General features: G+C 34.1%; 1 protein-coding gene across 1 annotated transcript in view; it reads left to right on the top strand.

The window, feature by feature from the left end:
- The window catches only part of LOC119661815 (ceramide synthase 6-like), a 128,656-nt gene that overhangs the window by 29,931 nt on the left and 78,444 nt on the right, over positions 1–20,281 (top strand). Inside the window, exon 4 of the mRNA XM_038071315.1 lies at positions 12,687–12,908. Within this exon, the coding sequence (XP_037927243.1) occupies positions 12,687–12,908 (222 nt within the window). The remainder of the gene's footprint in view (positions 1–12,686; positions 12,909–20,281) is intronic.

Raw genomic sequence — 20,281 nt, 5'->3', positions numbered from 1 at the left:
TGTACTTTTCTTTGTCAGAAAGAACAAAAGTTTATTGCCTTTTGTTGCTTAGCTTATGTTTTTTTTGAAAACTATTTTAGCAAAATTGACTTGTTTAATTCTGTTTTACACCCATTGAAAAATAATTGGTTCTACTGTTAATTACTACTGAAAAATATGATTAACACAATTTATTTTATTGTTTCGAAGGGTAAAGCAGTCTTACAAAAAACTTGAATTCAATTAAAATTGACTTTGGAAAATTATTTAGAAAAGGAACAAGTGTGCTGTGCTTCGCAGTGTTTCTAAATAGCACTTAGGTGTTCAACAACGTTTGATACAATAGCCTTATATAAATTAAGAAAAATGTTATTTTTATTTTTTAAAACAAGGCCGAACCTTGTTTGATTGAGAAAAACACTTCACCAAAGAAAGTAGGTGTAGTTATGTGCTGCAGGTATGTAGGTAGTTCAGCTAGTGTGGAACTAATTGATTTTTTAATTCTTCAATATAAGAAAAAAGTTCATAAAATGGTTTAATTATAGCCCTTTTCTTTTGTAATCATGTCGCAAAAGAACAAATAAAATAAGCATTATATTCGATGGCAACTCTGAACAAAATGGAGATTTTGTTAGGCTTATGTATGCAAAACACGTAATAAAATTTAAAGTTAAAATTTTTAAAATGAATAATAATTCTTTGCAATTATTGGTAAACATATTTTTTTTTTACATGATTGTGAATAAAATATGAATTTTCATACCTTTTAAAGTTAAATACTAAATAAAAAAAATAAAATATATGTTACGACCAATGACGACACGAAATACGACGAATTAACGAAATCATTCGTTGACAGTTAACTGGAAATTTCGTATGTACTTCCAAAAATCGTTCACAATAGACGAATTTTTAGTCTTGGCAACCATGCCAAGATTTTTTGGGTTTTATGTAGAATTTTATTTCTAATTAAAATCAAAAATATTATATAAGAATATTTATAGTATATTCTTTGAATATTCATTCAATGGAAATATAGTACGCATATGCTTAATATGTTTTGCGGGAGAAAAAAAGTATTCAAAAATTTCAAGAAATAATAATATCCTGAAAATTTTTATTTCGCAGAAAAATTTAAAATTGAATTTAAATAAAATATTGAAAATGGAAATTTTATGTATAATACATGTTTTCAGAAAAAATTTTTTTTTGTAATTTAACGGTTAATACTAGTACTTAAATATAAACAATTTTAATTGTTTAAGTGATTTTAAACATATCTTCTAAGAAAAAATTTTTTCCCGATATACGGGTCTTCTTATTTCATGAAAGGAGCTCATAGAAAATTTCAATCGAATCGGAAATCATGAGGTCAAAACGGAGTCCGATTTGTAAAAGAATGACCCATTTTCAATTTTTACCTCTGCGTTCGTACCTATTTTTAGATTTTTCTAGTTAATTTTTTAATGTAGAAATAACAGTGAAAGTAAGGATTAGGATTGAAATGATTTTGTTTTGGATTTTCATTGAATTATTTACTCAATTTATATTATTTATACATATCATAATTATTTATTATTAATGATATGTAACACCTTTCCAATGATAGGATTTCTCCTAGATATAATTTATTTGGTTGTAATAATGCAGATAGAGTTATCAATTTCTGAACTTCTCTATATGAATACGTTTGATTATTAATTTGTATTGTATGTATTATTTTGGCAACGAACGACAAATGTGCTATTTAGGTCGAGTGTTACTTCTTCAGTTATTATAGACATATTAAATTGTTTAAATAGTATTTTACCATGAAAAACTTATTTAATTGTAGAGATGTGTTGATTGCCAATCGTAAAGTAGCTTGCTTGTTTGCCTTTTAGTAGTTTACATATACAATTTTTTTGCTTCTATTTGAGATTTCATTATTTTTACATATACAGTATGACTTCGATTAATGGAAACGTCGAATATTGCAACTCCTCTGTTATTGCAACCTCTTAAATTTTCCCTGCATTACCTTTGATATTGCAACTTTCAAAATTGATTACCGCAAAGAATGCAACTTTTGCTAATTTTTTTCCTCTTTTTCATTCTTAATATTTTATTTGTCACTTATGTGTAGTTTTTGTTTTGAAAACGTAAGTCGTGTTTGTGTTGCGCTCCGCGTTTTTCGAAGTAGAAACTAGGAAAAAACTTGACATTAAATACGGAAGTATCGCAAATATATTATAATATAACTAGTCAAAGAATTCACTGAAAGTGGCGAAATATCGCGCCCGCTGGGTTAAAGTATTAATTAATTAAATTTCTAATTATTCCGACCGGCAAAACAAAAGCACTTACTTTGCAAAAAAAGAAATAAAAACAATTTTCGTCCGATATTTACTTATTCAATATATTATTACACACACACTACAATCAGCTGATCTAGACAGCGTAGTGTTGCGAAACCACTGACTTTTGCACAATTTGTTTGACTTTACATATTGTAAAAAACTTCAATATAATTCAATTTGTGAACTTTTGTATGCAACATTAATAGCGCGGTTGTAAGTTGTGTTTTAAAATATCAGCTAAACCGGTAAATATTTATTATCACTGAAAATACTTCTGATTTTTGCGCGCCTGGCCAGTGATTTGACTGTAAAATTAGAAGAATTTATTTCAAATTAAAAACACATTCTACACTCCACTATATTATCGCCTTTAAGTTGGGCCTAAAAGTAAATTACAATTATGGGACCTTCACCTGGAAAAAGCAAACAAAATAAAGCTTCAGCTAAGGAAGCAAAAGAAAATAAAATTACGAGCCAAGCAACAGCCGCATTTATGCGTGACTATTTATTAGGAAGACAGAGATCGAACTCAACTTGCGAAAGTTCAAAACTTGGTGATTCTACTCCAACCTTTAATAAGATAAGCGAGCCAGAAATAAAAGATCTTCAACAAAAGATAATTGATTTGCAAAAATTATGCCAACAACTTAAAAAAGAAAATGAACGTTTTAAAGCGGAAAATGCCAATTTGAAAACAGTGAAAGATTCAAATTCATTAAAAACTAGTTGTTCGATTGAGAAATCCCAAGAATATGTAACAGATGAAGAGGAGCTAGCAAAAGAGACGGATTGGATAATAAAGAAATCTAGACCCAATAAAAACGTAGAGCAGAATCCGCACCTGAGGTAATCATTCAAGCCAAAAATATTGAAAAAACTGAAACCAATAAAAGAAATGAGCTATGCCCGCCTCCTATAGTGATTTCAAATGTTAATCAATATCAAGAACTGCAAAGTACTATTGATAAAAATGTCAAAAACAAATTTACAATTCGATTACTTGGAAATGATACTCAAAAAATCAATGTTTTTGATGATGATGATTACAGAGCTGTCACTAAAAGTCTCTCCAATTCAAACTTCTACTGGTTTACGTACGAAAATAAGCAGATACGACTCATCAGAGTTATTGCATTAAATTTGCATCATTCATATGAAGTAGAAAGTATTGTTAGCGATTTGCAGCAACAATGCTTCAAAGCATTGAGTGCTAAAAACAAACTTAAACAAAAAACAAAAGAACCATTAGACATATTTCTCCTAACGTTTGAAAATAACGAAGACATCAAAATCAAAGCTGTCAAGTCTCCCAAACTTATACCACAGTGTAAAAGCTGCCAGGAGTTTGGTCACACTAAGAATTATTGTAATAGGATACCGAGATGTGTTAAATGCACAGGCAATCACCTTACTATTGCATAAAAGATGCTAACGAACAGCCAAAGTGTTGCAAATTTGGTGAAAACCATCCTGCGAACTACAGAGGGTGTATTGTAGCTATTGCAGCTCAAAATTAGAGATAAACGAATAAGTAACCAGAAACAAAATACGGAACTGATTAGAAAACCAAAAACACTTTCCACACATACTACAAATAAAAAGCAAAACGTATGTTAAGCGGAAACAGTTAAATATAATGGTAGTCAGCTATGCGAGCAATATGGAGCCATTTGCCACTTCTAGTACGAATAAACAAAATGAAGATGTACTCTCACAGATCCTGCATAAACTTCAAAAGCAAGTGGTAGTACCCAACGCAATACAAGTCCGATTAACTAAGCTAATGAAAAATTGCTTAAGAACTTTTACATGGAATGCGATCGTCTGTTAAAACACTAAGAAGAACTAGAAATATTACTTAACATGGAACAAATCGATGTTTGCCTTGTGTTCGAAACACATTTTACTACACACTTTTTATAGCATTCAAGAATTATTTCATATGTCACACTATACATCCAGATAACTGTACGAGAGAAGGAAGTGCTGTAATTATTCGGAAAAGCATAGATCATTATGAAGAAAACAAATGTAGTACTCAAATGTTTTAAACAACAACTGTCACAGTAAAAAGAAATAATCAGCCTGTGTCAAGAACTGCTATTTACAGTCCCCCAAGGCATACCATTACAGCAGACGAATATAAACAGCTAATAGGAAGACACAAATTTAAATTTATTGTAGGTTGAGATTTTAATGCGAAACACACTCATTGGAACTCACGCATCACAACAACAAAAAAGGAAGAGAACTGTATAAGGCTGCAATAGAAACCGGATGCGAATTCATTTCAGCAGGAAAGCCAACTTACTGGCCGACCGATCCAAATAAATTGTCTGACCTTATAGATTTCTTTCTCACTAAAAAAATATCTTCAAACTACATGGAAATCAAACAAGTTTTATATCTGCACTCCGACCATTCGCCAATATATTTAACTTTAAGTGATACGATCATAACGAAAAATACCGGTCCATACCTGACTAATAAATCTGCAGATTGGAGCTTTTTTAAAGCATTGCTTGAACACAGTGTAAACCTCTCAACTTCACTGAGCACTTATAATGAACTTGAAAGATACTACGATCAGTTCATTAAGCAAATTCAAAGATCGGCTTGGAGCAGTACCCCTGAATATAAAACAAAAACTGTAGGGGAAAACTATCCAAGGGAAATTATGAGTCTAATAAAAGAAAAAAGGAAACTAAGGAAAATATAGCATCAAACTCGATCACCTCTGGATAAAAGCAGGCTTAATGAAGCTACTAAACGTTTAAAAACTGAGATTCGTTTTATCAAAAATAAGTCAGGAAAACACTATATTTCATCACTTGGAGTTGACAAAAAATCAGAATACTTATTGTGGTAATCGACAAAATACGTAGAGAAACCCATTACCTTCACACCGACGTTCAAAGACAGCAATGGAAAATGGGCTAGAAGTAAAACCGAAGCTTTCGCAAATAATCTTACAAATATATTTCAGCCTAATGATGTACAGTGTGATGAATTACTGATTGTCACAGAGAGTAGAAACCAGCAAATCGATCGAATAACAAAACGCGAACTAAAATCAGCAATAAAAGACTTGAAAAAAAAAAGGCGCTTGGCTTTGACCTTATAACATCCGAAGTTTTAAAGCAGTTACCAGGTAAAGCTGTTCGCAAATTATTAATGCAATTCAATGCAACAATAAATCTAAAATATATTTCTAGCCTATGGAAGATCGCAGAGATAAAAATGATTCCAAAAGCAGGCATGCCACTAGAATGCATATCGTCATATAGACCAATTTCAATTTTACCAACCATTTCGAAGTTCTTTGAAAAGCTATTCTACAAGAGACTAATGCCTACAATAGAATCCGAAAAGCTAATACCAAACCATCAATTTGGTTTTCGTGGCAAGCGTTCGACTATAGATCTCATTCGACTATAGCATTGTCGATGAAATTGAAAGAGCTATTGAAGGTAGAAAACTGTGTTCTGTTGTCGCTTTCGACAAAGTCTGGCACAAAGGTATTTTAAATAAACTAGAAACATGTTTGCCGTCGTCATATTTTGCGATTTAGAAGTCTTACATTACCTCGAGGTTTTTTTATGTAATACACGAAAACTGTTTTTCAAATCTTTCAGCTATAAAAGTTGGTGTACCTCAGGGAGTGTACTCGGTCCACTACTATACCTGTTTAACACAATGGACTTGCCAATAACACCTGACTCCGTTGAAGAATCAATAGCCAAATTACAAACAGCTATAGATTTGGTAGACAATTAGACAAAAAAAAGGTGTATCCAACTGAATTCTGCTAAGTCTGTTCATGTGGATTTTACAAATAAAAAAATACAGTACTTTTCTATTTCGATTCAAGGTATTCATATACCATATGCCAACACTGCAAAATATATTGGTATAACGTTGGAAGCAAAACTTCGATGGAAGGAACACATTAAAAAAGAAATGAGACGAGCTTGATATGAAGTTGTGAAAAATGGAATGACTGATTGGCCCCAAATCCACACTATCTATGCAAAACAAGATTCTACTGTACAATCAAATTTTAAAACCTGTGCGTTCGTATGGTGCTGAACTATGGGAGAGCGCTAGCCAAAGTAACGTCGAAATAATCCAACGTTTCCAGAACAAGATTCTACGGAACATTTTAAAATCGCCATGGTACATTAGGAACAACGATATACACTGCGATCTAAAATTGTCCACAGTCGCTGAAGAAATAAAAAAGAAAGCAACAAGTCACAAACTGAGGTTGCAGCAACATGATAACACAGAAGCTGTTAACATCATAACCTCGTATGGACAACAAAGACGAATAAAGCGGCGAAATGGCATTGAATTAGAATGTAAAGTAATTTGTTTAGAAAATTGCTTATTTATGTTTGTATATTATTTATCAGATTTAAGCTACTCGTTATTTATAATGTAAATAGTTGTAGCAATTGAAAAAAAAAAATACTTATGTGTATTTATTTGCTCTCCTATACTCAATCATACGAATTTGCGAACACGATGCATAAGAATATCATGAAATAACAAGTTATCATAAGTATGATTGCAATTATGTATGATTATGCAATTATAAAAATAAGTATTCATATTATTTACTAATAAATTTTGTGTTAATGTCTGTTTATTTGTTTTTTATATTTTTACCGGGCTTAGATCGTTTATTCAACACATAAGTTGATAAAAATGTTTTTTAAAATATATAAAAAATTACACTTTTTAAACTACGTTAAATGTTTAATTTATTTAATTTTTACACAACAATTGTTTTAATTACAAATATTTCGGTCTATCTTCATCTTCAGTGTATATAAAGAAATTACATATTTAAATATATGTAAATAAACATATATTCAAAAAAAAAACCAAAAATGACAAACATTGTTGTCTCTTTCAATGTTTTTCAATGTTTTCAATGACATTTTTAACATTTAAATTTATTTAAACAAAAGCAAAACATTCATTTGAAAAAATAATAAAATTTTAAATTAAAATCAAAAAAACGAAAATATTTGTTAAATAGGTAACAATGGAGGATAAATTAAAAACTTTTTTTAAAGTTATAAATATATATCATATATATGTTGATGATCTGTACTTCTTCAAAATTTGGAGTATTGTTCATCATAGAGCAATGGGTTGCTTATGCTCTCTTTTGGTCAACGGGAGTTGTTCTGCTCTTTATGTCGTGTCTGTGACCAGCGATTCTCGTCCTAAATTTGTTTTTTTGTTGTACCAACATATACATGCTGGCATATGTTAGACCCGTCACCTCCACATGGAATTTTGTATACGACATCATGCTCATTTAAATAATAAAAAAAACTTAATAAACTAAACTCGATTATTGCACCAACCTTGGTTATTGCAACACCCTCGAATTCTATTAGTTGTTTAATCAAGGTCATACTTTAGTTAATTCATTAATGTCCTTACATTTACTTTGAATTCTATATATATAATTCTTCCAAACAATATTGTTTTCGAAAGATAATTTTATAACATGTGTTTTATGCTTTAAGACTTTTAACAAATATTCGCATGTTTCTACCTCGGTTATAGGTACAGGGTCAGACGATTGAAATGTTACCTATTCAGGTGACCATATCTTGTTTCTGTGAATTTATTTTTTATTGATTCAAATTACAAAAATTTGTGGATAAAATCAAAATTTCAGAATCAATTCATCTCGATATGGCCACCTTTTGCCTTGACTATGGCTTTCAAACGATTCAAAAATGAGTTGAATGGTTCGTGAATGTGAATTTCCGATATTTTGACCCATTCCTGAACGATGACTTTCTTCAGCGCATCCATACAGGCAATTTTTTTTTGTCTTCACTTTACTTTCCAAAATAGCTCAGATGGAATTCATCGGATTTGCATTTGATGAACTCGAAAGCCGTTGTGTTGACGAAATGAACTGTGGAACGTGATTTTTTAACTATTCTTGGTTCACATGAGTTTTATGAGACGGTGCCGAGTCCTGTTGAACCGTCCGTGGTCTACGTTGAGGGTCCATCGACGGTTACAGTTGCCCATACCATTACATAAGGTGGAAAATTACTTTGGGTCATAGTCTCAAACTGTGTAAGTAGACACGATCATTTTGAGAGTTAATGAACTAAATGATTCTCAATTAATGAGAACACAATATTTGGAAATTCGCCACGTTCGTGAAAGCGTAATAACTCGTTTACTTTTTCGAGTCTCATTTTTTGTTGCTTTGATGTAGGATCTTGTGCCTTTTAGAACTTGTAAGGCTTTACCTGGAGTCATTTTGGAATATACGTCGGATGCTTTGCTGGCATATTTTTAATTTTTTGACCATTTGGTTACCATTTTCCGAATCATTTCAGGTAATGTTACTGGTTTTCTTCGTCCGCCACTATAGCATTTGGTGACACTGTCTGTACTATTATAACGATTTATGGTACGGTACATAAACATTTCACTTTGAGGTGTTTGAGCTTATAAGGTGTTTGATTTTGGTTTTCCAGCCAAATATAACGCAATCCCACTACTACGTTCCATTTCAAATAACGTTTGTTGTATAAAACTAAGACGCAAATGCTTGTGGCAGCTTGTAAACAATACAGCTGTAATGTTTTGGAATTTTACGTAATTGGTTATATCAGATTGAGTAGTTGGTAATACTTCAATCGCCTTACCTTGTATATTAGTAACTTCATTAACTACAGAAATTTGAAATGATAAAAACAATGAACATTTTAACAGATTTTTTTGTAAAAAGTTGGTTCATAATAAATTGTATTCATTTATATCATTAATTAATTTTTTGTCGAAATGATCTTCATTCGATAAGTCAGTCAAATCTTATTTTGTATCAAGAGTTATGCTAAGTAATTCATCATTATTTGCATATGAAATAGAAACGCCTAGTTGTTTAATTAAATGATAATTTGCTTTTTGGTTAGTAAAATATAGATGCTTTTATGTTTTTTCTGTTACAAGTATGGCTGTATGAGTGTCTGTTACAAGCGGAAGTTGTCATTTGCTCTTAGTGGACAGTAAAATCCACATTGGTAAGAAAGCACCAGATCAAAACATTTATTAATTGGTTTTATGCGATTAAAAATTAATTTCTCTTTTAGATTTGAAATTTGTGGTAGAAGGAACGTTGGTCGTAAGAATGAACTATGTGGGAGTATTTTTCTGACTTCGACTTTGTTATCATCTTAGCAAATTTTTAAAAGCTCGGAATGTATTAGAGACATATATAAATTAAATTCATCCAATTCAAGTAAACTTTTGCTAAGAAGCTGATTTAATACTTTCACTGTAATTAATTAGTACCAAACTGTTTTCTCATTTACTGCCTCATATTTTTGATCCTTTACTTTTTACTTGATCTTTTATGTTGAATTGTTCTATACTTTGTTTTAATTATAGCACTGTCAGCCAGCAGTTAATTCCAGCAACTAAATTTAAATCACTGATAGTGATTGCTTAGATAATTAGTTTGATGCGAGATTGGCGCGTGAAGTATATTTCACATATAAGACCGACGTCAATTTCTTTTAAATTAAAGAGAACTTGTAGTTCTCTTTGATGATTTTTTAATCCGTGTGAGTTCCATGCTACAAAACCTAGCACATCAATTATTATTTGATTGTTGCATTTGATTTATGTAATGTACAGTTTGTCAAGAAAGTCTTTTGACAAAGCAAAAAATTTGTATTTTTTGTTTTTATTTCCGAAAATATTAGTTATTATTTTTTATTTCCATCTTTTTTTTACACATTATGCTTACGCAACATATTTAATCTTAAAATAAGACAAAACACTTATTCATTTAATGTTACAACAACAATAAAAATAACGAAAATAAAAAAAACTTAAAAATACTAGTGTCAAGAAAGTGTTTTTACAAATGAAATAAACGGTTGTTTTCACTTTACAGTGATATTAAATAAGTATATTTATATAAATTAATATTTTGTTGGACCTCCTTTTGAGTCTATTACGGCTTGCAGTCTTCTATTCATTGAATTTATCAGCTTGGGCACATCATAATTAATGGGTATTTTAGACCACTCCTGTAAAATAGCTGCCTTTAGCTGTGATAGAGTTTTGGGGTGTTGTTTAGCTACTTTTTTTTTTTAAATAAGCCCACAAATTTTCAATGGGGTTTATATCTGGGCTCTGGGCAGGCGTATCGATGACTTTGTTGCAGTTAAATAGTAGCCACATCATCACCATATGCGCCTTATGTTTGGGATCATTGTCTTGATAAAATTTAAACTTTGGCTTATTGCCTTGAATGAAGCCAAATTTATTTGCGCTGCTGATTAAATGATTGCGCAATATATTTAAATATCCTTTTGCATCCATTGTATTTTCAATAAGTACAAGATCTCCAACGCCCTTGGTGGAAATACATCCCCAAATCATATTTGAAAGTTTGCCAAATTTTACAGTAGGAACTATATTTCTGTTTTCCAGCGCTTTTAATGACTTTCTCCATACTCTACTAGGTCCATCATTATAATATAGCATCATTTTAGTTTCGTCACAAAATATGACGTCATCTCAATAATCATTTGACTTACTTATATGCAATATTGAGAAAGACAAGCGTTTTTTAATATTTTCTGTCGATAGCAGTGGTTTTTTACGTGCAACTCTTGATGTATAATCATTTTTTTTCAGAACTTGCCGCATTGTTTCATGAGAAACAGTAACACCACTTTCTTCCTTAAGTTCATGCGCAAGGGTTCTGATCGAATTTGTGGATTTTCATCTACTTTTCTTAATAAAAATCGAATATTTCGATCTGATAACTTTCGAGGACGGCCAGTTACTTCATTTGGGTGCAATCTTCCTTCATCTTCTGCACGTTTTATGATATTATAAATGGTTTGTCGACTTAAACAAAACATTTCGGATAGCTCACTGATGGGTTTTCCATCATAATAGTTGTAATACACCAACTGTACTATATTAAACGAAACTCTTTTACCTGGCATCTTAATAATTTCAATAATCACACTTTACCTACCACCCACGAAGATTAAACGCAACAAAATTACTATTTTTAATTGCTATTTGAACAAACAAATGCATTAAACATACGTCAGCATCATTTGAATAACGGTAAATGCATTTCTTAGTTCGAATTAGGAAGAAATAAATAATGTAAAAACACTTTCTTGACACTAGTATTTTTAAGTTTTTTTTATTTTCGTTATTTTTATTGTTGTTGTAACATTAAATGAATAAGTTTTTTGTCTTATTTTAAGATTAAATATGTTCCGTAAGCATAATGTGTAAAAAAAAGATGGAAATAAAAAATAATAACTAATATTTTCGGAAATAAAAACAAAAAATACAAATTTTTTGCTTTGTCAAAACACTTTCTTGACAAACTGTATGTGCTTTTCGTCACATTTTACCCTGAATTTCAAATTTTGACATAAAATGTTTCGGTATAACGAAAGCCCAAAATGACGTCATTTGAAATTAGAACGTTTCCAATGTTTTTGTAAAAATATTTTAAATCATCAGTGATTTCAAATAACAAATTTTTTAGTGAGCTGCTCTTAAGTGAAATGAACTGTTTTTCTTCCCGTTAAACTTCAAGTTCTTCCACTTGCTGATTTAACAAATCTTCTGCTATCTTCTAAACGTTCTTGTTCAGTGCAAGTTAATCTTTTATGTTCTTAAAAACATTTGAATATGGATATAACAGCCGTTACAGCAAATTAAATTGTAAATTGAAGTTTTTACACAAGGTTGAATTTCTATGAGTACTTTTATGTACTTGTTATTTCAAAGGTCGTGCAGGAACAGAAAATTCCAAACATTCTGCGAGGTATAAATAACCACATTTATATCTGACAATATCTATATGTATCACCTTTCATTTATACACAAAACTATTTTTACTCATATGTTTTAAAATATGTCAAACATTTTTTATTATAACAACAAATATACAATTGGATAACAACTTTTTTCACACCTCCTGCGATTAACTAAATTACTAAAACCTTGTTTTGAAAACAAGGTTTTATTAATCATATATAGCGATCTACGTTAAATTTATTTTGTTCGTGTCTATAGTTTATAGTCGTCTATGTTTCTACCATGTATAGCATGTATAGATTGTAATACTTGTGCTATACTCGTGGACACAAACAAACGGAAATTGAATTTTACTATAAAGAATAATATGATTGTAGTTATGCCAAATGTAAACGAAACTAAAGGAAACATTATTTCAGGTATCCACTGAACGTGAAATAGCCCCATTGTCTATCCTGTAATATATTATATAAAAATTCATTTATTTAACATTAATATTTAATTTAAATTTTCAAGTCAATCACAGATGACATATGGTGGTACTATATGATATCAATGTCTTTTTATTGGGCCCTGAGCGTAACTCAATTTTTCGATGTTAAACGTAAGGATTTTTGGCAAATGTTCATACATCACATGGTAACATTACTACTAATGTCATTGAGTTGGGTATGTAATTTACATCGAGTTGGATCATTAGTATTAGTGGTACATGATTGCGCAGACATATTTTTAGAGGTAAGGGTAAAATATTATACAATTAAATATATTAAATCAAAAAATGACATAACAAAATATTTTTTTCACGTAATACAATATGTATAGGAGAATGTGAAAATAAAAAAAAAATATTTCATTAGTTTCGATTTTGTATTTACCATATTATTAAATACTCGTATACTTTTAAAATTATTGTCTGAAGTTTATTATATTTAAAATCAGCGCCACTTTAGATGAGTATCTGAAAAGTAAAACTTTGTAAACTAATTATTTGTTAATGCAATATTTATTAAGAATAAGAAAGTAAACATGCTTAGTAATTACATTTTCAATTTAACTATTTTATTAAATGATATTGAGAATATACACATAGTAGAAAAAGTCTACGGATATTCACATAATTTTACTTAAATTACGCATAACTTTTTTAATTTTTACTTAAATTCATTTTTATTTCCTGATTTATTTTAACCAAAGAAACAACAATAAAGTTGCAATATTAAAACTAAACAGTTATTCTTTAAAAAAAAATTAAACACAATTATATGCAAAAGTAGCAATTTTTGAAGCAGAAAAAGTCTACGGATATTTCTTAATATTTACATTAAAACAATAAAATTCACAAAAATCTTAAATTTAATAGCCTGTGGGATAACCCCTGCTTTTCATAACCTCTGTTAAGCGTCTTTGCATGGACTCAACTAGCTTTGTAGTATCCTATGTGTTTATTTCTAGCCATTCTTCTTTGATGATGTTTCTTACTATATTCTTGCTGGAAAGCATATGCTGATGTGGATTGGACTAAGGTCTGGTGATGTTCGTGTTTGAAATTGCCTGAGAGCATAGTACAGCATCCAAATCCGTACGATGACTGTTGTATGTTTAGAGTCATTGCCCTGCTGAAACAAAAAGGTTGCCCCAAGTCCTAACATTCTGACATTTTCTTTCAAATTTGTTTTTAGAATATTTAGATAGCCATATTTCTCCATTGTATCTTGTACAAATTCAAGTCTGACCGCACCATTACTTGCTATACACCACTAAATCATTACGCCTTCACCACTACGTTTTACTGTTGAAATTGAATTTTGTTTATCATCATAAACATCATTTTCTCCATACAAGTTTTCTAAATTTGATTCCAAATATGTAAAATGAACTCTCATCGGAGAAAATAACTCATTTTCAGAACTTTATAGGTTTATTTATATGCTGTCTTGCAAAACTTAATCATTTTATTCTATTATATCTGGATATGTATGGCTTCTTTCCTGCAATCGGGGTATAATACATGCATTTCTTCAAAATTTTCCGCACAGTATCAGGATCAGTATTTTCCGCCCTCTGCACCTCTTCATTAAAAAGACGGCAGCCCTGAGTGAAGCTAGGCTACACTCTGGTATCAATATGCACGGAAGTCTTGACAGTCAAAACTCTATCTGCAGACTGGTTCCTGGCATAGAGATCTGCGATAGGACAGATCGCATGAACATGGAACTTCGCTTCAGTAGAAAGTTCGAAGTCCTCATTCCCGATCGATTGGATTGGGTAAATGGCACCCCTGGAGCAGAACCAGAAGTGATATCATGGTTTACCGATGGTTCAAAAACCACGGAAGGTGTTGGTGCTGGAATATTTGGTCCTAACACCAGAATCTCGCTAGCGCTGGGTATATGGCCCACTGTCTTTCAAGCAGAGGTTCACGCCATCGAGGTCTGCGCTCGTATCAACTTAAACAACGGGTTGAAAGGCGCCCGCATCTGTATTTACTCAGATAGTCAAGCAGCAATCAAAGCTCTATCCACCTGGAGGTTTTTCTCAAAACTTTCATTAGACTGCTTTGATATGTTGCAACAGCTGGCAAGCAGAAATAAGGTGACGCTTTGCTGGGTGCCTGGACACACAGGTATAAAAGGAAATGAATCTGCCGACAGCCTTGCAAGGGCAGGTTCTGCAACTAAACTCTGTGGACCAGAACCCTATTGTGGACTAAGTTGGTCTACAACTAGTTATCTAATTGATAAATGGATCTCAGCCGAGAGAGGTCGCTACTGGAGTGACAATCGAGGTAACCGTCAGGCAAAACAGCTGGTTCATCCATATAATTATGGCAAGGCATCCCTCCTCAGCAGATCAGATTTGAGGTTGCTGATGGGATATTTAACGGGTCACCATGGACTGCGTTATCACCTTAACAAAATAGGTCTGTCCGAAGAGATGGAGTGTCGACTCTGCTTAGAAGCAGACGAGACTACGTTTCGTTCTCTGTGACTGCCATGCCTTGATCTGGGCAAGGAGGAAATCACTGGGAGGAGAACTGCTCTCTCCTTCTGACATTAGGAGGTCCTCAACGGACGACATTCTGGCCTTCATTCGGAAAGCGGAATGTCTTCTGTTCAATTAGGGTCAGTTACGGCACAAGAGATCAATCTGGTCGCAGTGCTCTGCTCCGGTGGGAGCTAGTACCCTGTTTATTTCTATTCTATTCTATATCAGGACATATTTTGTTTTCAAGTATTTCGGCAATATGTTCAGCTATTTTAAAGATTGTTACTCTTGGATTTATTTTCACCTGGTTGATTATGTTACGTCTTTCTCTATTTGACAGAATTGAGGGGCGGTGAGTGAGAGGTTTAGAAACGTAAGTACTCGTCTCTTTGAAGTTATTTGTAATTCTCTGCACAGATGAATATTGACGACCAATATCTTCAGCAATTTTTCTTTGGCTTACGTCATCTCTCTAAAATTTAACAGTTATTTGTCGCTCACTAAAACTAATTGCAAGTCTCTTATTTTATATTGTAAAAATTTGTTGCTTATATAAAAAATATTATTATTCAGTGATTAATTTTTAGACTCTTCAGGAAGTCTACTAATAATTAAACATCATTTAATGAAACGTTTATGCTTGCAAGCGAATTTAAATTAACAGTAAATGTAAATATTATGAAATATCCGTAGACTTTTTCTGCTTCAAAAATTGCTACTTTTGCATATAATTGTGTTTAATTTTTTTTTAAAGAATAACTGTTTAGTTTTAATATTGCAACTTTATTGTTGTTTCTTTGGTTAAAATAAATCAGGAAATAAAAATGAATTTAAGTAAAAATTAAAAAAGTTATGCGTAATTTAAAAAAAATTTTGTGAATATCCGTAGACTTTTTCTACTATGTGTATATTATTATTTTAAACATTGCAAATGTTTATATAAAAGTTTTTGACAACATATTTTAATTTGACAAAAACCGCGATTGAAGATAGAGATAATGGAAGAATCGGAGTCCCACCCATCGAAGTAAAGGGAGAGGTGTTGTGGATATCAGGTGGAAGATTGTGTGGCAGGATGAGGTACCTTCGTACGAGTAAGAGGAGGTACTCATGAATACGAATAATTTTGGCTGAGTCCAAACGGACGGAATTGCAAAAGTGCTTTCCATTAGGTTTGCGCTTGTAATTGGTGCAATCTCGAAGGAGCTTGCGCTAGAAAAGACGAATTTTTTCCATCTGGGCTGAAGAGATTGCAGACCAAATATGGAAAGCGTACATGAGTACAGGGCGAATGAGTTGATTATAGCAGAACAGCTTAACTTTGCAGTTATGCTGGTTATGCCCACAAAGAACATTTTTTAGTGGAGTATGTCTAAATCTCGCGTTTTAGGCCTTGACAAGCTATGGCTGAGATCTTACCGGAGTTGAGCTAAATCTTCCACCAGGCCTAATAGTCAAGGAAGGTCTTAAGATGAGCATTCAGCTCGTTGGAGGCACGGAAGAGGTTAGACGACTGCATAAAAACGATGCAGCCGTCAACGAAGCAAATTTTCTTGATGAGAGCCTGGGGAGAGATATATCTGTTGCAAACAGGTTAAATAGAAGGCGGCTAAGAGCCGTGCCATGGGGATCACCGGCTGCTATATGCAAAAGTCACGGGACAGTGGAACCGACTCGAACTTGAAAGGACTTATTTAAAAGGAATTAGTAGACAGTACTACAAAGTGATGGAGGGCAGCCGAACTGGCAAAGTTTGTGGATCAAACCTTCGAACCAAACGGTGACGTAGGTTTTTACAATATAAACATAGCAATTCTGAATACTCCCAGGAAACAAAACTCCCTATTCCTACGCCATTCCCAAAAACACAACTCCCTTATTCTGAATTGCTTGGGAGTCAGCAGTTTTCGGAACAAGAACAGTTTCAAATTTGTTTTGTTAAATTTTGGCAACCATGGCACTTTTTAATGACGAAAAGTGCGAAAATGAACAAAACAAAGAAAAGAATTGCGTATCATATGTTGATTTAAATGTAAAAATCGCATTTTGTCTGCTGCACAAATGATCAGAAATAAATATAATGAATATTTTATAAGTAAATAATAGAAAATTTTTATATTATTTATATATTTTATTATTTAAATATGTATATAATTTATTATGGTGGACGCTCTAAGTAAGCGTCCACCATCGCGGGATGGCAACGAGGGACATCCAAGTGCGTGGAGAGTAGTTAAACAGCTGCGCACCATCGAGGGACACAGGAGAGTGCACTGTTCCAAGAGTGGGTAGTTGCACCATCGATGGAGTTCTTTCGTGCTCAACGTAAGAACTATGCTATACACGAAAGTTGAAAAAATGCATGCCAAAACAGGCAATGCATTTGCAGATAAGTATAAACAGGAATTCAGGGTTTAAACACCCATCAGGATCGAGCCCAGCAAGATCCTGATTATGGCATACTGGAAGAAATTTACAAAAATGATGATTTTCGGGCTGGCGGATGTGGTATTCTGTTACCTGAGTATATGAGCGTGACATCTCATAGAAATGGCTTTCAGATTAATGCTGCATCTTCCTCCGTCCTTTTAAAACTTGGCAAGTCTCCAAGTACGTTCGATGTCCCGTCACCATTAAGTTGGTGGTATAGGCTCAGTTGAGAGTACTCCTGCCTTCGCCAGATCTTAGCTCTGAACACAATCTCCCATAAGGAATTGTGTCAACCCTCGCATGGCCTCCCTGCTTTGCATAGATAACCATGGGGATCGTTACGAGCGACTATACAATCGAACATCGATAGCGGCTAGGAGTTTGGATCCAAAAAACATGACAAATAAACCCACCAATCCGCCTTCGCAAGATGGCCCAGGGAAGTCCGCATCGGACAGCGGCACGCCAAATGTGCCATCACAAATGAATGAGGCTCCCGTCTCACCGAGCGACGAGTATATCCAAAACCTGAGAAGGGAAGAGGAGAAGACACTAGGAAAGTGTATAGCCGCCTTAATGAAGGTAAAAAACGGCATAATGCGGCAAAAAAATGTCTCGCTAGATATTAAAGATGGCGTAAACGAACTGCAAACGCACTTCGAAAACATGGGCTACTATAGACGATGCTGGATCAAGGCAGTGGCGAAAAAAGCACGAAGAGAAGCAAATGTGGTAGACACACCAAACGTGCATCGATAAAAGCGCATGGCGACAAGTCCTGTTGTGCAAAGCACAGGAAATGAAAGCGCCAAAAAGAGAAGGCAAGATAAACCTGAGGAATGGCAAACTGTAAATCGGAAGAAGCCCAAAATCCCAAAAAAAACGGGAGAGAAATCATTGGGACTCCTACAACTACGAAAGGACCAGACAAAACAACTGTCGGTACGAAGAAAGCCGAGAAGAAAACTAAGCCAGAAGCAAAGAGGCCTAGAGCCAACAAGGATAGAGGCCCAAAGGCGGAAGCAGTCCTCATAAAACCGACGGGAAGTCAAACTTATGCGGACATTTTAAAGAACCTCCGTTCTTATACGGACATTTTTTCGGCATCCGTAGAAGCCGCACAATGTGGTAATGCTTACTCGAAGCACATAGTACTTCTGGCGGCTCTAGACATTAGAAACGCGTTCAATAGCTTACAATGAACCGATGTGATAAACGCCCTTGAAGGACGCTTTAGTACACCGATGTACTTGATGCGAATGATCCGCAGCTACCTTATTGATAGAGAACTTCTCTACCACACAAGCAGTGGCGCAAAAATTAAAAAGATCTCTTCCGGAGCAGCATAGGGCTCCGTCCTTGGCCCCGATCTATGGAATGCGAGTTATGATGAAATATTCTCCATTGAAATGCCGGAAAACGTACACCTAGTAGGCTTTGCCGATGATGTAGCCGCAGTCATCACAGCGCGAAATGTAACCGAAGCACAGCTCAGACTGAATCAGGTCATGCTACGCACGATGGAATGGATGGATGACCGTGGTCTAAAGCTAGCAACTGAAAAGACGGAACTGATCATACTAACGAAGCAGCAAATACCCTTGGAAATTGAAATGCGGGTTTGGAACTCGACCATTAAAACGTCCAAGGTAATGAAATATCTGGGCATCCAGCTGGACTCCAGGATGTCGTATTGGGCCCAGATGAAACATGCTGTTGAAAAAGCTTCAAAGCGTCCTTAAGCAAGCTGATGGTAAACGTTGGCGGCCCAACAGAAGGCAACCGAAAACTATTAATGACAGTTGTGAACGCGATTCTACTCTACGCTTCTGAAGTATGGTCTAACGCATTACAGATTAATCAGAAGCGAAAAGCGCTCGAAGAAATCCAGAGAACAGCGGCACTCAGGGTAGCATCTGCATACCGTACGGTCTCAGATGCGGCGGTCCTTGTTATAAGCAGCTCAATACCCATCGACCTCATGGTCATGGAACGGAGGCAGGCATGGTTAAGCCGCCAAAGCAACGAGAACAACAGCGTAGCCACAAATTATCGGGAACATACAATGATAGAGTGGCAAAATCGGTGGGGCAACGAAACTAGTGGCAGATGGACTGCAAGACTCATCCCTGATTTAGCGGTCTGGACCACAAGGAAGTTCGGCGAGGTCAATTATTACCTGACGTAACTTTTCTCCGGGCACGGGTACATTGGCAAGTACCTGTACCGGATGAACATTCGAGAAGAGCAGAGCTGCATCTATGGCGATGCAGATGTCGATGACACTGAACACACTTTTTTGAGTGCAACCAATGGTCAACAGAGAGAGCCAGCCTGCAAGCACGGATAGGTGGCAATTGGACCCCGGAAAACGTAGTACCCTTACTATTGGCAAGTGAGAGTAACTGGACCGTGGTGGCGAGGCACGTGGAGGCAGTACTGCGTGCAAAAAAGAGGCGCCTGGACGCAGGTACAATAGCAGCGACGTAAGATTAATTCTTACAATCAGGATGTGCATGATCTGAAGTAATACCTAGTGGTGGTTCCGGGTCATGTACTTCATCCTGGAAAGGGGAGTTTTTTAGCATGTCAGCGATTAGCGCGAACCGTGCACTACCCACAGAAAGACGTTTTCTGCGGGTGTGTGTAGACATTTTTTGTTCCCCAGCCTCGAAATAAAAAAAAAAAAAAAA

The sequence above is a fragment of the Teleopsis dalmanni genome, chromosome 1 (assembly GCF_002237135.1).
Source record: "Teleopsis dalmanni isolate 2A chromosome 1, ASM223713v2, whole genome shotgun sequence".
Lineage (NCBI taxonomy): Eukaryota > Metazoa > Arthropoda > Insecta > Diptera > Diopsidae > Teleopsis > Teleopsis dalmanni.
The sequence above is the reverse complement of the archived record's forward strand: the minus strand, read 5'-3'. Positions and strand labels throughout refer to the sequence as shown.